This window comes from Capricornis sumatraensis, chromosome 10 (assembly GCF_032405125.1).
Source record: "Capricornis sumatraensis isolate serow.1 chromosome 10, serow.2, whole genome shotgun sequence".
In the NCBI taxonomy this organism is placed as follows: Eukaryota; Metazoa; Chordata; class Mammalia; order Artiodactyla; family Bovidae; genus Capricornis; species Capricornis sumatraensis.
The window spans coordinates 74907711-74927148 of record NC_091078.1 but is presented as its reverse complement, the minus strand read 5'-3'; the positions used below and the strand labels follow the sequence as shown (position 1 = coordinate 74927148).

General features: G+C 42.7%; 1 protein-coding gene across 3 annotated transcripts in view; it reads right to left on the bottom strand.

Moving 5' to 3' along the window:
- Nucleotides 1-1692: 1692 nt before the first annotated feature.
- RYBP (RING1 and YY1 binding protein) overlaps nucleotides 1693-19438 on the bottom strand; it is a 70109-nt gene continuing 52363 nt past the window's right edge. Inside the window, exons 3-5 of one of the 3 annotated variants that reach the window (XM_068982695.1) lie at nucleotides 15171-15214; nucleotides 2908-3118; nucleotides 1693-2241 (exon numbers count right to left, since the gene is read on the bottom strand). In XM_068982695.1, the coding sequence (XP_068838796.1) occupies nucleotides 1989-2241; nucleotides 2908-3118; nucleotides 15171-15214 (508 nt within the window). In that variant the 3' untranslated portion in view covers nucleotides 1693-1988. Of the gene's footprint in view, nucleotides 2242-2714; nucleotides 2814-2907; nucleotides 3119-15170; nucleotides 15215-19438 lie in introns of all 3 variants that reach the window. The other 2 variants (XM_068982694.1, XM_068982696.1) reach the window with 2 other exon arrangements.

Here is a 19438-nt window from a genome sequence, read left to right as displayed (position 1 = left end):
ATCTGATTTCCTTTGGTTCATTAATAAATACTTTAAAAATGTATTTAAAAAGGTAAGTATAGCTTGCATCCCAGATACAAGCAGTATTTTTTAAAAAGAGGGGAAACATTGTCCATGCATTTGAGAATAGGACCACAGCAACAAATGGCACTGCTTTATCATCTATACCTTTGAGAACAGAATTTAAATGATGGTACATCAGTGACTACAGAATAGTTTTAATGTAAACGTGAAAGGAGCCTTTCCTGTTGGCTACTCAAATCAAGCTGTTAATTTTTCACTTTACTCGTTGCCTCCATACACAGAAGTTACTTCTATTCTTAAGCAAACCAGGTTTTTCACACCAAACCACTAATCTGTTGCCCTCCCAGGTTGAATAAAGGAAGGTGACATCAAGTTCCCATGCTTGAAATGGCTCTCAAGTCTACGAACTCTGTGAATATGGATGTAAGAGTCAGACAGAAGAGAGATCCTAAATCCAAACAAAGCAAAGCAACATTTTTTTTTTTAATGAGGAGGGGTGGGTTCGTATTAGTGGTCTTTTACACGTTTTTTTTTTATTTTTGCAAGGCATCTAAAAAAAAAAGTGAATAGAATCTTTTTATAAAAGAGTTTACTCAAGCTGTCTTTGTGTTGAGGAAGTAAAAGCTCACAGGAAGTAGGAGCTTTCCCTGCAACTCTAGCTGCCAGCCCCTCAACCATTTCTTCACCTCTTGCATTCCTTCCCACAGCAGGGAACCGAGACACATCATGGAACTGAAAAGCTTCATGTCAGGACTGGGGACTGGATGTGTTGGTTGATAACCTCTGTTCAGTCAAACAACAAGACTAGACTTAAAGAAAGGAAAAGAATTCTCACTGAATGGTAAGGGAAACAAGGGGCTGTGAGGCAAATAAAGTTCGATTAAACAAAACACCATGCGCAAAGTGGAAACAGGGATTTGCTTCTTGTATGGACCAAAAGTACAAGTAAGACAGTTTGAATCCTAAAACTGAGAGACAATTTATCGATTTACCTCAGACATGAGTAGAGGTCTGGAATATGGATGGAATTCGAGTTACAGAATACCATATTTTCATGAGTGCTTATGTAAGAAGAGCAAAGTGAACATGTAACCGTAATTTACATGAATACTTGGCATTCTGGAGCTAGTTTAGTTACTTTCGAATGATCAAAGCCCTCCCAACTAAACCACCTGTGATTTGTCAGTCTTTCCACCACAAATGCAGGCTATCTGGAGCAGTCTTTAAATTTGAGATCACATTGTTTAAAAAATATATATTTTCGTATCATCCAGTACTCTTTAGACAGATGAGAGTCAAGTTCCCACGTGGGTTGGAACATACTTCATGTAAGACTGATTTTAATTTAATTTCAGCACTTTCATAGAAGGGACTGTCCCAGATCTGTAACTGTTCAATGTTGTATTCACTTCACAGTGTATCAAGCACCAGCGTTGCCATGGATTGGTTTCAAATAACCTTTTATATATAATTTTATATTTATATATATATAGTTATATCAAAACTGATAGTACATAGTATAACTGGAAGAAAGAACTAAACTTAAAAGGATATGCTGAAAGGATGGAGTCTGTGAACACAATAAATAAAAGCGCCCTCCCCCTCCCACCCTGCCCTCCCCCAACAAAACAAAAACAAAAAACCAGTTGTAATGTACATGGAAAATTGTGCACAGCAGATTTTTTTTTTTTTTATAAAAAGTAGATTCAGGAGCACATCCAATTATAAATGATTGTTAGGAAAATCATATAAAACAATGGAATACATAAAAGTGTCAAGAGTAATCGTCAGGGTGCGAAATTCCTTGGTGGCCAGATGCCCATGGCAAGCAGAAATTATCCTGGCAGCATCACTAAGAGGTCGATGTCCACAGAAGATTTTCCAGGGGGTGCAAGCGGCATGGGCAGGTGGAGGATGTGAATTTCATACCCTGATTCATAGTTTTCACAATTCCATGTGCAACTTCAGAAAGATTCATCATTTACTGCTGACATGTCGCCCTTTGGCGTGGAGGAACGGGAGGAACCCTTGTCTGTGCTCTCTGACCCCGAGCTGCTCTGGTTCTGCTGTTCTGACCCTGCACTGGAGGTCACTGTGGATGAGGATGTCGAGGAGGAGCGAGTCTTTTCCTTAAAGTCTGTGATAATGACGGTGACGTTGCCCACAGTTACTGCCAACTGCTGTGCGGTGCTCCTGTCCACGTTTTTCAGCCGGGGCCTGAAAGCAACAGCACAGGGGAAGAGCCTGTTAAATCAGGTATGGATGCAAAGGACTTTGGTTCCAATGTTACACACTCACACTTCATGACACTGTGGCAATAAATCTCTCTCTCTCTCACGCACACACACGTTCATGACACCGTGGCAATGAATCTAAACCACCAGCACGGATACCAATGCTTACTACCAGATCTGCTGAAAAGTTTATTAGCAAGAATGAAAACCATGATCAGTTAGCAAAGCTTTGGACCACTGCAAAATTAAAATCAATTTATCTTTCTCCTGTTTTGGTCTCAGTAATTAAAAAAATAGCTCATATATATGTGCATGTATTTTGAAAGTTAATAGTCCCACCCCAGCTCTTCATCCCACCTCTTAGCCTATAAACCCACAGGCACAAAACCACCCTTGACTCTTGATTATGAGCAGCTGAATCTGGGCAGTGATGTATTTCAGTCAAGTTTCAAATACCTTGAAGTGTGATTCGTTTCACTGGTCTTTGTTGTAGCATTTGCAGACTGTATACTGTTCACTTCGCTAGGAGGATCTTTCAGAATATCAGACTTTGGTCTAAATGGGGAGACAGAAAAAGAGGCATTTAAAAGATATCTTTGATTTGCCTGCAAAATAACACAGTACTGTACTGAGTCACTCAAGAACTTACTTTGTTTTCTTGTTGGTATTTTTCTTGGTAACACTAGGACTAATTTCTTTATCTTTCTCAGGTTTCTCTTTGTCTTGTTTCTCAACTTTCTCCTTCTTCTCCTTTTTAGGGGGTGGTGGAGTGGCGTACTGTTGGGCCACTTGCTGTGCCACCAGCTGAGAATTGATCCGAGGTTTTCTACAACAGTCAAGAAAAGATGCCTCATTATTTGCTTTATAAATATTTCTTTGATTTTAAAATTTTGGTCTCATAATGTTTAGGTATTTTATTACTGGTATCTGGCAATTCAAAACTAAATTATATGGTATTATTTCTACATTATTATTTCTAGGTAGTATGGTTAAGTCCATAAAACTTTTCCTCTTTCAAATCCACTCTCTGTATACCTTGAATGACATAGACACATGCGCTCAAACAAATACACACATCCCTGTGCAGTCAAGACTTTCAGCCAATAAAACATGATTGCTTCTAAGAGTGCTGAGAACACCACTTCTTTTAGTTGTCAAGATTATACTGACTGACAGCTTTCAAATACTGCTGCTGCAGAGGGTTAATCTCATTTTATTAAATGGACACTGGTAATCCCTTGAAAAGAGAATGAAATTAGAAGTGTGACATTCATTCCTCAATCTAATTATTCCGACTTGGTCTGGTCCCCTGCAGTTCTGTGATTGGCACCACCAACAACACAGAGCAATAGAAGGCAACTGTGGTCATACAAGCTCCCAAGGGGTGAACACTGAAAATCACTATTAAAAAAAAATCTTAGAAAAGTGATACATTCATTGTGCCATCAACCATTATGTGTGCGCCAGTCTCCAACTGACACTGGTTTTTAGCACTATTGTTTACAAAGTTTAAAGGGTGCCAAATGTTTCTCACAATGCATGACCATTCAGACCCAAGTGGCAAAGGGAGAAAGGAAAGCTTAGCGCACAATATTAATTTTCAAAGACATTAGCATCTAGATAGACATTTACAATGTCATAAACTCTCTAAGTATAAGGTGTGAAAGTGAAAGTCACTCAGTCATGTCCGACTCTTTGTGACCCCATGGACTACACAGTCCATGGAATTCTCCAGGCCAGAATACCAGACTGGGTAGCCTTTCACTTCTCCAGGGGCTCTTCCCAACCCAGGATAGAACCCAGGTCTCCCACTTTGCAGGCGGATTCTTTATAACAGCTGAGCCACAAGGGAAGCCCAAGGTAGGACACATGTATCTAAATTAGGGTCACTAATGAGGTGAAGCAACTACCGGCCACCATGTAACAACCGCCCTCAGACCCTATATCCCACTCTGCTCTCCACAATGAGACACAAAGTAACTGGACAGATGAGCTCTGGCTCATCCATCAAAGAGCCAGTGGTAGAGGAACGGAAACAGAAGGAAAAAATAAAAAACAAACCTAGGAAAAACAAGTTTCTTTTAAAAATAATCATGCCATTAAAAAAAAAACAACTGCTAGGAACAGGACACACTGTGTCCCAAGTACCTCTTGGGAGAGGGTGTGATGTGGCTAAGAAGAAATACAGGATGAAGAGGGGACAGCCGCCTACTCCACAACTTCATCAAGGCCCCTGCTAGGGGAAGTCCCTGGCTTTTGTCTGAGCGTCTCGGTGCTGGTTCCACGGTCATGTGGCTTTGCAGGAAACCGATGAACAAAGCATCAATCCCAGAGCAAGTCTCCTATGGTCTCCAGCAAACATGCCTTGGCAATGGATGGCACACAAGGAAAGCCAGTCACAGGCACAGCCACCTCAGGCTGGACCACAACCACCACCAGCCTCACCTGCTGCTGGGCAGGGACTCGAACACAGATGCGCAGTGCAGCAGGCAATGGGAGGAGGTGCTCACGCTAAGGCCCTGCCCTGTCCTGTGAAAGGGAACTTTCCTTTGTCATAGGTTTGCTTCCTTGGTGGCTCAGACAGTGAAGAATCTGTCTGCAATGCAGGAGACCCGGGTTCGCGCCCTGGTTAGGAAGATCCTCTGGAGAAGGGGATGGCAATCCACTTCCCTATTCTTGCCTGGGAAATCCCATGGACAGAGGAGCCTGGCGGGCTACTACAATCCACAGGGTTGCAAAGTCAGACACTTACTTAACAAAGGCAGCAGCAGCCTATTCTACTCCTTCAAAGAGGAAGTGTATCTGTTAATACTTAAGAGAGAAGATAATCACCACTACAAGTCATTTCACAAGTACTCACCAGGGACACAAACAGATCAGACCAGTTGTCTACAGGGATTACCAGGCAGTTTAAATCAGAGTAAAAAAACAAAATAGAACTGTCTTACACTAACCAATACTCAAGATGAAACAACTTAATCAGAGTTTAACTAACTATATAACAAAAAGCTACCTTGATCGAGAACTTCAATTAAGCTCGTATGTATACTTCACGACACAGAATGACGAGAGGACAGCGGGACAGCAGTCCAAGAGCACCTTCAACAGACACTCAATGGCACACCAAACCCTTGCCCCAAAGAACCCCTAGGCTCGCCCACCAGGCCTGCCCAATTTGAGTTATGGGGGGGGCCTGTCTCACTCCAGGCACATCCTATGATGTTCTACAAGGCTACTTCCCACACCACTATGTAACTATCAATCAAATGTACACTCCTGAATGGCACGACTGCACCTGAATCATCTTTGTCACTAAGGCATTCAGCACAGTACCAGGAACCCAATAAAATTACCTCCTGGTTGAATGAAGAATAAACAAACACTGCAGAGAAAGACAAAGTACGATAAGGACTGAGAAAAAAGCCCAAGCTCCGGTGATCAGGAGGTCACTGCTGACTTTTAGGAGAGCAAGCCACATGAGACTGGGATTGCAAAAATGAAAGGATGACAGGATGTCAGCGGAATAACCTAGAGGTGGCCAACAGAATTTTTTTGGAGAAATGTCGCGGTGAGGTAAAGATGGTCCTGCCACTACAGAGAGGGGTCAGCATGGCTGGAGGAGATTTCCACAGGAAAGGGAGGCTGAAGTCACATGTACTGTAGAGGGAGACAGACAGAAGGCAGGCAAGACAGCAATGTCAGCCATGGGGCAAAGAAGAGAAAGCATAGAACTAAGCAAAGCACCGGCAGAGGCACAGTCTTCTGAGACAGGGGAGCGATGCGAGGCACTGGGGTTATGGACAGAATATGGAAATGAGAAATCAGAGAAGAGATCCTAAAACCATGGACATCAGACATGGTGCCTAGGCTGGTAAGCAGCTGGAACTGCCAGAACAGAGAGCTAGGAATAGGCAGAGATGAAAGGAAGGCACCCTTGTCTCACAAACAGCCCTTCACACCAGGTGCCTGGTGCAACCGAGAGCAGCTCGCCGGCACCTGGACGTGCTGCTCCATGACGGAGCCCTGGGGGCTGCTCCCGGCGGCTCACCCAGGCCAAAGGCACAGTGTGCACAGGCAGCAGGCCCAGGGCCGGTCTCGCGCTCCTCCCATGGAAGACCACGCTCTAACACCGCAGCAAGCAACCCCTCAGAATGCTGCAGCGCGTGTGCCACAATCGGTACCCAACAGACACAACCTACACGCACACGCACAGCAAAACCGTTAAGGATGTCCTCACACGCTCCTAAGGAAATGAATGTCTGACCAGAATGGTGAAATAAATGTTCCTCCCCTCTAATGTGTAACCAAACCGAAACTTCACAAATGAAAAGGACCCAAGGCTAACTCGGAGAAGGCAATGGCACCCCACTCCAGTACGCCTGCCTGGAAAATCCCATGGACAGAGGAGCCTGGTAGGCTGCAGTCCATGGGGTCGCGAAGGGTTGGACATGACTGAGCGACTTCACTTTCACTTTTCACTTTCATTCACTGGAGAAGGGAGTGGCAACCCACTCCAGTGTTCCTGCCTGGAGAATCCCAGGGATGGGGGAGCCTGGTGGGCTGCTGTCTATGGGGTCACACAGAGTCGGACACAACTGAAGTGACTTAGCAGCAGCAGCAAGGCTGAGATCAGATTACCAAGAAATATGGCGTGTCTGCTAAAGGCACCTGTGTTGTTTCAGAAGTACATTTTCAATGTCCTCAGGCAACAACCTAGTAACTCTTCCATCACCACTTGCCCCTTGCCCCAAAAAAACCCTCATCAACAAGTTGACAATCATCATTTTAATTATTAGAGCAGTTTTTTGAAACTAGTTCTCCCAATAAATTCCACAGTCTTTCTCAGATCAGGGAACGTGGTGAGGTAGGAAAATGCATCTAATTCATTTTGAAATGGTGCAGTGTTACTGAACAAAATGTGTAACTTTCGAAGATGAAGAAACAAGAAGGGGTCATCAGTGGGAGGCCCTCCAAAGCTGCCATCCTGCCAGATCTGCCTTGGCAGTCCCTGCCATCCGTCCCCGCATCTCGGCCAGCACGCTCCAGTGGCATGAGGGTTGGGGATGTGCCAGCTCCACTAAGAGCCACATGCACCCCATTCCCACCCTGCCGGGCTCTCCCAGTTCAACGCTATACACTGCCTGTGAAGCAGCAGGAGCAGAGCCCCCTCCCAGGTATCCCAGGACAGGCACACTGTGAAACCAGAGTCAGTGCAGTGTCCTCTAGATCAGGAAGATCAAGACCCCTGTCTAAGGCTTACAGCAAATGGCTGAACTGGGGTTTTCAACACAGACCCCACTGAACCATCATTCAAAAACTCCTCTTTATGAAAATAATTTCACAACGTCCCTCCCTCCACCACGCGTGCTGTGTGTGCACACGTGCCTGTGTGGGGTGGGTTGGGTGGGGAGGGGGCACAGGGTGCTAGGAATTAAAGACCAGGTCAATCCAGGCTACGATTTCGACAGACACCTGCGCAAGAATTCCAGCACACCTGATAACCCCACCGTCCTCACTGGAGCAAGCGGAGGACTACTTGGTTATCCTTAAGGGAAAAGGGCAGGGGAAGAGAAGCTGGTGAGAATGTTTTCCAATGTCTATGGAACATTTCCCATAAGGAATGAACCCTTATCACGGTATTTAATACTGCTGATCAGTGAGAAATAGTTACTTCTCACAGATTTACACTGCCCAATGCAGTCTTTTAAATGTTACACAACACACCGTAAATAGCTTGTTTAATGGGCATGTTGTAGGGAAGTCAGTTCTTCAATATGGAGCTGAGAGTCTGGATTCTCCAAAATTACCTAAGTTTCCCAAGAAACAAATCTTAAATAAGCAATCAACAGCCGTCACAGTATAGGGGAAACCTCAGGTCAATGAACGTGGTTTATTGCTTTTAGTGTCTAAGCCTCAAAGTCCATCAGCTAAAAATAATAAAACAAACAACAAAAATGCTACACAGCCTGACCAGAAATGCTAAAATATAACAGGGGGCTTGGTTTCCTTTAAGTACATTTAGCAAGCCTATCTTAGTCTTCAACACCATATTCTGTCAATAACAAAATTTTTAGTTTTCTCAAAAATTTTGTGTTTATTACTTTTACAATAGTTTACAAAAGAAAATCTGCTGTGACATTTCAAATAGACATCATCAAGAAATCTTGTCTATTTGAGCCCACACGAACACAAATGAGAGCAAAAAACAAACAGGAAAACCAAGCCATCTTCCTGGATTGCTTACATGGGCGTACTCATGGCACTTTTGGGGAACATGGGCAAACCTTATATTTCCCCCACACAGCCCTTTCCTTTTCCACTGTGTGCTCGGGGAATCTGGGATCACTTCTGTGCTTTTCTGTATCTCAGCTCCCACAACTAGAGAAAAGAGATAACTACTTCTGCAGTAACACATGGTTTCCTTTGTTTCACGATGGCCAGCTCTTCCTAAACTGTCACTTGTGTTCTGGCTCACCTACGGAACTCTATTTTCAACTAAAATACCTCAATGGCTCTGGAATCAGACAATCAAATTATTTACTAAAAAAAAGAAACAAAAAAACTACTCTGCAACTTACAAAATGTCTCCTCCAAGTTAACTTACATTGCCCTTAAGGTCTCTGAACATTGCCTTTACACCCTTGCCCCCAGCCAACCCCTTCCTTGCCTTGGCAATCTGTTAGTTGAAGAATTAGCAATTTCAAGAGCTAACTACTCTGAAAATGCCTGTCCATTTAGCTCACACTATTAGGAAAGCCGACCATTCTTTATGACAGATCACATCATGACTCTTTAATTACAAGGGGACTTCCCCACATGACCCACTTTCCTGCCCCTACACTCAAGAGTCTACACAAGTGCACTGAACTAACTAGGATGCATCCTCCCGCTCAACAATGACTGAATTTTTCTATTACTGATGCTCCACAATACATACATGAGCACACACACACACACACCACCTGGGAACAAAGCGTAGTACTCTGCTTATCTATTTCCAACTACAACATTTTGAAAATGAAATGGGAATAGTAAATGTAACCTCAAGGAACTGGGTGGGCCAAATGCATAAAAATGCTTTATAAACTTTTTTCCTTTGCAGAGTACCTTGATAAAGCCATAATGAGGTTAAATAAGTCTGGACTTGTCTGCATACAACATGTATTCCAAGTTAAAGCAATCAAACAGCAAACGTATTTGTGGGATACAATCCATTTTTACATGGGCTAATGCCTGTATTTACCTTTTAAGGCGATTTAAGATTCATAGTTTGTCTGTTCCAACACTGTCAACCACACACTAATGGCTCCTGGCTTTCGCAGCAAAACAGAAAAGAGGTCCTACAAGAACAACTTGTTTTCTGTCCATTTCACCCGCCCACTCCTGATCCATTATATTTTAAAGACCAAAGACAAAGCAGAGGAGAAGTGCTGTGAGCAGAACACAGAAGTCAGGATTCTGGCTCCAACATCAATGACCACAAAATCTTAAACGGGAATACGAGACTTCTTTTAAAATCTAACACGCACAGATAAAACAAATTTGAAGTAGTCAGACTACTTTAGGCCTCCTTCCCCTTTACCTAGCCTTCTTTAAAAAAAAAAAAAAAACCAAACACCAAAATCCAACAACAACTAACTACTGCTTATCTGCAACAACGCTAACAGGTATGTTGCACAATCACTAGTATTCTGAGTTAAAAAAAGAGAAAGAGGATTTACAACCAGACCAAGGACTATTAGTCCGGTAGTCTTTCAGGTGTACCAAATTAGGCTGAGAGTTTTTGAATACAGGGTTTTAATCTCATAAAAATTTCATACATTTTTGTATTTGATGCACTGCTAGAGTACAGTCATTACTAAGAATCACCCATGTGAGCCAATCTAGCCCAATGAAGAAAAACAGATGAGAAAATATGGCAGATGATCTAGTTTAGTAAATTCCAAGCGAGTTTCTATGTAAGCATGTTCTTTGTCACTATTTTAAAGGATTGATTATCTTGACAGACCAACAGACAAATAAACACATCTGTTCAGTTATGGAAAGATGAAACCACACAGTACTCCAACCAAATTCTCCCTTAATGGAAGAAACATCAGACGTTATTATACAGTTGTTAGTCCCAGTGACTAGGGTGCCATTTCAGCTTGCTGGTTTAGGCCCAGGTCATTATGGAGAAGGAAATGGCAATCCACTCCAGCACTCTTGCCTGGAAAATCCCATGGACAGAGGACCCTGACAGGCTACAGTCCACGGAGTCGCAAAGAGTCGGACACGACTGAGCGACTTCACTTCACTTCATTACTACTCAGACCTAGCTGGCTTTGTTTTAGAAAGAGGGATACTCTTGGCCTTCCCTAGAGTTGCTCTTGGCACAGAGGCAGGCTACTCCAAAAAGCAGTGCGGAACGTTTGTGACCTTGGGACCTTCACTGCTAGGAGCATACACTGCATGGCATTATTAAATTCTCTCTGCTCCCGAAATAGTATCTCTTCTTGCTGTTCTTTTCTCTCCTAAAGAGTTTTTCCCCTCTCTAAAGTAAATACTCGTCTTCATTCCAGTTGAGCTGTTTCAAATCCTGAAAGATGATGCTGTGAAAGTGCTGCACTCAATATGCCAGCAAATTTGGAAAACTCAGCAGTGGCCACAGGACTGGAAAGGTCAGTTTGCATTCCAATCCCAAAGAAAGGCAATGCCAAAGAATGCTCAAACTACCACACAATTGCACTCATCTCACATGCTAGTAAAGTAGTGCTCAAAATTCTCCAAGCCAGGCTTTAGCAATACGTGAACCGTGTACTCCCTGATGTTCAAGCTGGTTTTAGAAAAGGCAGAGGAACCAGAGATCAAACTGCCAACATCCACTGGATCATGGAAAAAGCAAGAGAGTTCCAGAAAAACATCTATTTCTGCTTTGTTGACTACGTGGATCACAATAAACTGTGGAAAATTCTGAAAGAGATGGGAATACAAGACCACTTGACCTGCTCTTGAGAAACCTATATGCAGGTCAGGAAACAACAGTTAGACCTGGACATGGAACAACAGACTGGTTCCAAATAGGAAAAGGAGTATGTCAAGGCTGTATATTGTCACCCTGCTTATTTAACTTATATGCAGAGTACATCATGAGAAACGCTGGGCTGGAAGAAGCACAAGCTGGAATAAAGATTGCCTGGAAAAATATCAATAACCTCAGATATGCAGATGACATCACCCTTATGGCAGAAAGTGAAGAGGAACTAAAAAGCCTCTTGATGAAAGTCAAAGAGGAGAGTGAAAAAGTTGGCTTAAAGCTCAACAATTCAGAAAACTAAGATCATGGCATCTGGTCCCATCACTTCATGGGAAATGGGGAAACAGTGGAAACAGTGCTAGACTTTACTTTTGGGGGCTCCAAAAATCACTGCAGATGGCGATTGCAGCCATGAAATTAAAAGACGCTTACTCCGTGGAAGAAAAGTTATGACCAACCTAGACAGCATATTCAAAAGCAGAGACGTTACTTTGCCAACAAAGGTCCATCTAGTCAAGGCTATGGTTTTTCCAGTGGTCATGTATGGATGTGAGAGTTGGACTGTGAAAAAAGCTGAGTGCTGAAGAATTGATGCTTCTGAAGCATTGATGTGGTGTTGGAGAAGACTCTTGAGAGTCCCTTGGACTGCAGGGAAATCCAACCAGTCCATTCTAAAGGACATCAGCCCTGGGTGTTCTTTGGAAGGAATGATGCTGAAGCTGAAACTCCAGTACTTTGGCCACCTCATGCGAAGAGGTGACTCATTGGAAAAGACTCTGATGCTGGGAGGGATTGGGGGCAGGAGGAAAAGGGGACGACAGAGGATTAGATGGCTGGATGGCATCACCGATTCGATGGACGTGAGTCTGAGTGAACTCCAGAAGTTGGTGATGGACAGGGAGGCCTGGCGTGCTGCGATTCATGGGGTCGCAAAGAGTCGGTCACAACTGAGCGACTGAACTGAACTGAACATGAAGTTTCTCAAATCCTCTGGCTTATCTTCTAGAATGAGCCACTGGAGGGCCTTAAGCAGTCTGAGTTCTTCTCCTTGACTCAGGAGGACCACTCTGCTCTGCATAAGGAAACAAAAATTTCCCCTTCAAACTGGACTCCAACTATCAGGTTAAAAAAAAAAAAAAAATCAAGCCATTCCTTTATCTCACCAACTTCTCCATCCTCGTTTTCACAGATGATAGGCAGAGTGCAGACTTCTGAGTTAGGACAGGCTCTGGACTTTATCCAGACTCTGCTATTGAGCCTGGGTAAATTCTCTAAGTGGGAATGGGGCTACACCTAACTTAACAGGGCTTAAGTCAAGATTAAAGGAAGTCAAGTTCACTTAGCTCTTGTCATAGTTCATGTACACAGAACATGTAGACATTCTTACAAAATACTGATTGTTGTTCAGTTGCTGGGTTGTATCCGACTCTTTGTGACCCCGTGGACTAAAGCATGCCAGGCTTCCCTGTCCTTCATCATCTCATCTCCTGGAGTTTGCTCAAACTCATGTCCATTGAGTTGGTGATGCCATCCAACCATTTCGTCCTCTGTTGTTCCCTTCTCTTCCTGCCTTCAATCTTTCCCAGCATCTGAGTATTTCCCAATGAGCTGGCTTTTTGCATCAAGTGGCCAAAGTATTGGCGTTTCGGCTTTAGCATCTGTCCTCCCAATGAATATTCAGGGTTGATTTTTTTCAAGATTGACTGGGTTGATCTCCTTGCTGTCCTAGGAACTCTCAAGAGTGTTCTCCAGCACCACGGTTCAAAAGCATCAATTCTTCGGCGCTCAGCCTTCTTTACTGTCCAGCTCTCACATCTGTGCATGACTACTGGAGAAAAACTATAGCTTTGACTATACCAACCTTTGTCGACACAGTGATATCTCTGCTTTTTAATATGCTGTCTACGTTGGTCACAGCTTTTCTTCCAAGGAGCAAGCGACTTTTAATTTCATGGCTGCAGTCACCATTCTGCAGTGATTTTGGAGCCCAAATAGTCTGGCACTGTTTTTCCCCATCTATTTGCCATGAGGTGATGCGACTGGGTACCATGATCTTCATTTTTTGAATGTTGGGATTTAAGCTAGTTTTTTCACTCTCCTCTTTCACCTTCATCAAGAAGCTCCTTAATTCCTCTTTGCTTTCTGCCGTAACGGTGGTGTCATCTGCATATCTGAGGTTACTGATATTTCTCCTGGCAGTCTTGATTCCAGCTTGTGCTTCCTCCGGCCCGGCATTCTACACGATGTTGTCTGCATGTAAGTTAAAGAATACGCAGCCTTGCTGTGCTCCTTTCCCGATCTGGAGCCAGCCCATTGCTCTACGTCTGATTCTCACTGTCGCTTCTTCACTTGCACACAGGTTTCACAGGAGGCAGATAAGGTGGCCTGGTATTCCCAGCTCTTTAAGAATTTCCCCCAGTTTGAGAAGACTCTTGAGAGTCCCTTGGACTGCAAGGAGATCCAACCAGTCCATTCTCAAGGACATCAGCCCTGGGTGTTCTTTGGAAGGAATGATGTTAAAGCTGAAACTCTAGTACTTTGGCCACCTCATGCGAAGAGTTGACTCATTGGAAAAGACTCTGATGCTGGGAGGGATTGGGGGCAGGAGGAGAAGGGGACGACTGAGGATGAGATGGCTGGATGGCATCACGGACTTGATGGATGTGAGTCTGAGTGAACTCCGGGAGTTGGTGATGAACAGGGAGGCCTGGTGTGCTGCGATTCATGGGGTCGCAAAGAGTCGGATACGACTGAGTGACTGAACTGAACTGAACACATCAAAGGCTTTGGTGTAGTCAGTGAAGCAGAAGATGTTTTTCTGAAATTCTCTAGTATATAAAATATTGATAAATCACCTTAAAAGTAACAGATACATTTCGAAGCACTATCTCCCCAGCTGGAGCTGCATCTACCACCCCTGCTCAGCTCTGAGGCCAACGGAAAGATATACAAGTCAAAGAAGCTGGTAAGCCTTGCTCTAAGATAATGGTTCTAGCAACAGACATCCTTCATGTAGCTGTCCCTAAGTTAATCACACTGTCTGGCAGCAACAGCAGAAGTAAGGATCCTCACTGACTTAGCTGTCAGTTTTTCTGCATTATTTCAGACAGAATTTGGGTTTTGCAGATGTGTATGCATGTGCTTAATCTCTCAGTCGTGTCCAACTCTTGCAAGCCCATAGATATAGCCTGCCAGGCTCCTCTGTCCATGGGATTTTCCAGGCAAGAATACTGGAGTGGGTTGCCATTTCCTTCTCCAAGGGATCTCCCCTACCCAGGAATCAAATTCAGGTCTCATGTATTGCAGGCAGACTCTACTGACTGAGCTACAACGGAAGCCTCCCAATATACGTGGTACTGCACAAATTCACCAGATACAACTTGGCTGGAAACCGAAAGAACATAAGCATCCGTTACAGCAGACATGTTCTACTTCATATTCAAAATTGTCATTGTGAGTAGTCAAATATCTCTTACGCTCTGAAAACACACTTGAGCAACAAAAACTGTCTGCATTACTAACTTTTCTGTAACTCAGAAACATATATTCAGAAAGTGGGAGGAGCTACAAGTGGTTACAATTCTTGAGAACAAAATCCCTATTTTATAAACCAACCTGGCAGCAGTGGAGAGAGATTCTGGTCCAACTGTTCTCAGGCTGTGATCCAGAGACTCCTGGGGGTATTCAAGACCCCTTGGGGAAGGTCTACAACATGCACACTGTTTTCCATAATCATCATCTCCATAATAATACTTGCATTTTCGTTTTTCAGCTTAAATGGAAAGTGACATCACCACTCTGAGAGCTAATGTGGCAAATTCTTGTGTGCTAAACATTGCTCAGTTTTATCTGATACAGAAAGTAGCTAGAGGTATTGCCAACAGGAACAAAAGGACTTTTACTTGGGTCCGTAATAATTTTAAACAGTGCAAGAGATCCTCTGACCGAAAAACCCTAAGAACTGCACATTTTAAACTTATCAAGCACAAGAAAAACTTCCAAGAAGGAGGCTTAAAAGTATTTTAACCACAGACTATAAATCTGGCTTACTTCCATTTCCTCACCCAGGTGGTGCCTAAAACAACAGAATTTCATCATGGTCCTTCAAATATCTAAAGTAAATGTCCCATAAATATGTCCTTTAGATCTCTAACAAAAAGTAAGTCCACTGACAAAGAATGGAATAATTGACATGTACGGAGAAATGTTTCCTAAACTGTTTTCAAAATGGACCTTTTCTGAAGATGGCTAACCGCATTTCTTTTTGACACCTGCCATTCCTTATTTCAACACAAATTTTATTATATCGTAGAAGACTTCAGTGTTAAGACTGAAAAGGGTCTTTCGCTGGCTGAGCAACCTGAGGCAGTGTAGGAATCACAGGAGCTGCTGGTACTGTGACTGCAGGAGTGGCGGGTGCACACCCCCCCTTGCCCACCTCGCGAAGGTGCCAAATCCTGACTCTCTGGGCAAGCATCTCTGCTTCCTAAAGCCCAACTGGGTAAAGGAGCAGAGAGAAATTTTAACAGTCCCTGCGTTGTCTCTTATCCTGGTTTCATCTTTGGCATTCTGGCTTATGTTTCCAAATTCATTAAACTGATGTCAACTATATGCAGAGGCAGGGCACTATGCATTCTAGGTACAGAAATGTTTATTTTCCAAAGAGTTGGTAAAATATAATGCATTAGATTTCACTGGCCCAGATATCTGTTGAGGGTCCACTGTGTTTTCTGGACTGGTCCCTGTCACACAAGTTGCATCCCAGGACTTAGCAGGTGAGACACCTTGGGTCTCTCCTCTGCTTTCTGCATTTATTTTGGAATCTAACTCCATGACTTTGGATGAATTACATACTCTATTCAAACTTTAGTTTCCTCACTGATAAGAGAGATGAGAACAGAGTAAGTAAGCAATCTCTATGGCTCAGATACTTGTATTCAGTATTTAATAAAAACAACTGAACAGAGTAGTTGTTCTTAAGGTACAAGCAAGTCTGCATGAAGTACACTGTACAAACTATGCTGCTGGTTTAGTGACTCTGATAATGACCTCTCCTCACCACCGCCCAAAGATAACCGAAATTACCTTGTAAATCATGTCAATGATTTTCAGAGGGATCACAGACACTACAAATCTCTTAGCAAACTGTATCTTCAGATGCAAGTAAACTTGATGACGAATCAAGTCTTCCTCCAAGAAACTCTATACTAAAGCAATCAATCTGCTCTGCAAATTACTTTACAGCTGTCAGAGATCCCATTTAAAACGCGTTTAACCATTTTGAAATTACAGTTCAAGTCACAAAACTGGGCACTTATAAAGCACACAGAAAAATTAGTAATTCTTCGGGGGGGGGGGGAGGCTACTTAGATAATATAAAGAAATCAAAGTCTAACAAACTTGCCCTCTTCAGGTCTTGGTTTCCTCACCTGTGAAATTAGAGGGTTGGACTAAATTAACGTAATCTTAAGAACTTTCTCAAGCCTAATCTTAAAACAAAAACATATGTACTAGAAAATAACAGTTCTAACAAACAGGCTAGTTCATGGTCAAATTATAATGGGCTTCCTAAATCTAAATCGTTGGTAGTCAAAACTTTCTTAAAGCCTGTCATCACCTTGTAAGGGCGTCGACTACAGGGTTTCCCAGCTGCAGCAGTGGTGATACGCTAGAGAGCTCCCAACTCTTTGCTGTGGGGGCTGTCCTGATGCATCGTAGGTGTTTGGCAGCATCCCTGGCCACTACCCACCACATACCAGGAGCACTTCCATTCCCAAGTTCTGACTGACATTGCCAAATATTTCCTGAGTGGCAAAATCAGTCCCAGGTCAGAATCACTGGTTTATACAAGAATATAACATAAAGGAATATAAATATTTACAAACAAAGGGAGGCAGCCCAGCAGAGAACAGCCCTTGGCCCATCAATATTTTATCAAAAGATATGTCAAAAACATAGATATAATATAATTCATCATTCTAATTGCTTGGGATTATAAGAGGGTAGGATTCAGAAAGAAGAATCCTAAGAGTTTTTCATATACTGATACTGTGGGGCTTTTTAAAAATTAAGTTGTAACTATCATTCTCCTCAAATAATTTACAAAAGTTTTATTAAATAAAGTTCTATACTGCATAGCAGCAAGGAAATATACATACCCACCATAAGATAGATCAGTTACAATGATTAAACATGATGTCTTTGGTAATTCTAAACAGCTATCACACATTTGTTCAGGAACGTATCAGTTGCTCAAGATTTAAACATTATTTTAATATGCAGAGGCTTTTCTAAGGGAAAAACACGAAGTAAAATGTAAAGCAACTTCTGAGTATAATACACCACAAGACCAGTCTGTTTAATCACCAAACAGATGCTTGAGGGAAGACCATCTGATGGTTTCTACACAATTACAACTCTGACAACTAACATCTCATATTCCAGGCACTTGATGTTAATCATGGTCTTTATTTCCAGGGAGAGAAGGAAAAAAATTTTAGGTTTCAAGCATTTCAAATGGTTAAAAAATAAGATGTGAATGAAGGTGAAGACTCTGAAACTACCTGCGGTTATTGGTTAGAGACACAAGCACTGGGTTGGAGAAGCCCTTCAACTCAATATACATGATTTTGTTGTACTAGGACAGTGAACAGGTTAACGATGGGATTTCACATATAATCTCTGAATTAAATAAGGTCATATTTGATACTCATGAATGAAAGGTTTCTCAGAATTCCAGGAAATAATTAGAATTTGGAGGATAAAAACAGAAACTTAAATATGTCAATACAGTCATCCCTCAGTATCTGAGGGGGGTTGGTTCCAGGACCTCCGGGGACATCAAAACCAATGGCTGTATTTGTTTATCTGCTGAATGAACCTCACACTTCATCTGCAAAAGTCATACCTATTTTAAGACCCAACTCATATGCCACTGCTTTCCCAATTTCTCCTGGCAAACAATAGTTTGTGGTCACATTTTCAGGGTTCCCAAAACAGGACATACCTCTACCACTTAATGTTCTGCATTATAGGATCTGTATATCTGTACGATATTATGTTGCTTTGCACCAGATTATGCACGTCTCTGCAGCAGTCTCCGCCGTTTACATTTTATGCTCTAAGTTCCAAACTTGCTTCAAAGTAATCATTTGTTCTCGAAAAGGAATTATTTGTTCTCGACTCTCTGTACAATGTGGTGTAGAGAGCAGATGCTGCCTCAGCACGTGACATAACACTGTAGTCTAATAGTGAACTGTCTCTCTGGGCTTCTGCACTGAGGAACGCCATAAACGCATCTTTCATACTTCCAAGACTAAGCAAAAACACCCAGGACATGGCACATTCTCAGTGAATAGAACACTATCCCAGAGAGAACAGCCCCCAGTTTGTCAGAGGTGAAGGAAGAAAACAGATGACGAAATGCTTCCTATGACAAGGCACTGTGTTGAGTTTTTACATACATAACTCATAATTCTCACAACTTTTTCATGTTTTTGGTGGAATCAAAGCCCAAAGGTCCAACAGCAAATAGGCTAGATCAGTTTACTCCAAGTTTATTTTTGTTCTTTCCACTAACCTACACGGCCCACCCAAAGAACCTTAAGGAAGGGAATTCAATTGGAGCCAGTAAAACTGAGGAAACAAAGGAGAATGGTATAACCACTAAAAAGAGCAGGAGAAAGATTTCATGAAGCAGTCAGTAGTACTGAAAACTGCTACAAATGAAGACTGAAAACAGGTCTCTGATTCGGCCTGAAGGGCACTTCAGGGATGTGCCCTTCCACACGGAGTGATTCGATTCTCTTCTAATCCTTCACTAGATCACATGTGCCCCCTAACCCTTCACCTTTCCTCTTAACCTCAAATATCCCAACTACTTCAACATACCCCACCATCGAGTCACAACCATACTACAGGTATGAAAAAAGCACACTCTGACATGCTGTATTACATTGCCTGTATTTTTAAATATCGAGGGCTAGGGAATCAGGACAAAATTCTTAGGAAGACGAGTCTAAGCCCTTCAGGAATGCCCTTGGTTTCCTGTTTCTCTATCAAAGTAAAAAAGACCTGTAAGTAGCAACAACTGACTTCTCAAAGCATGGCACATTAAGTAAGTCTGCTTACTCCCCCTAAGGGAAACCACATTATCACCAGAGTA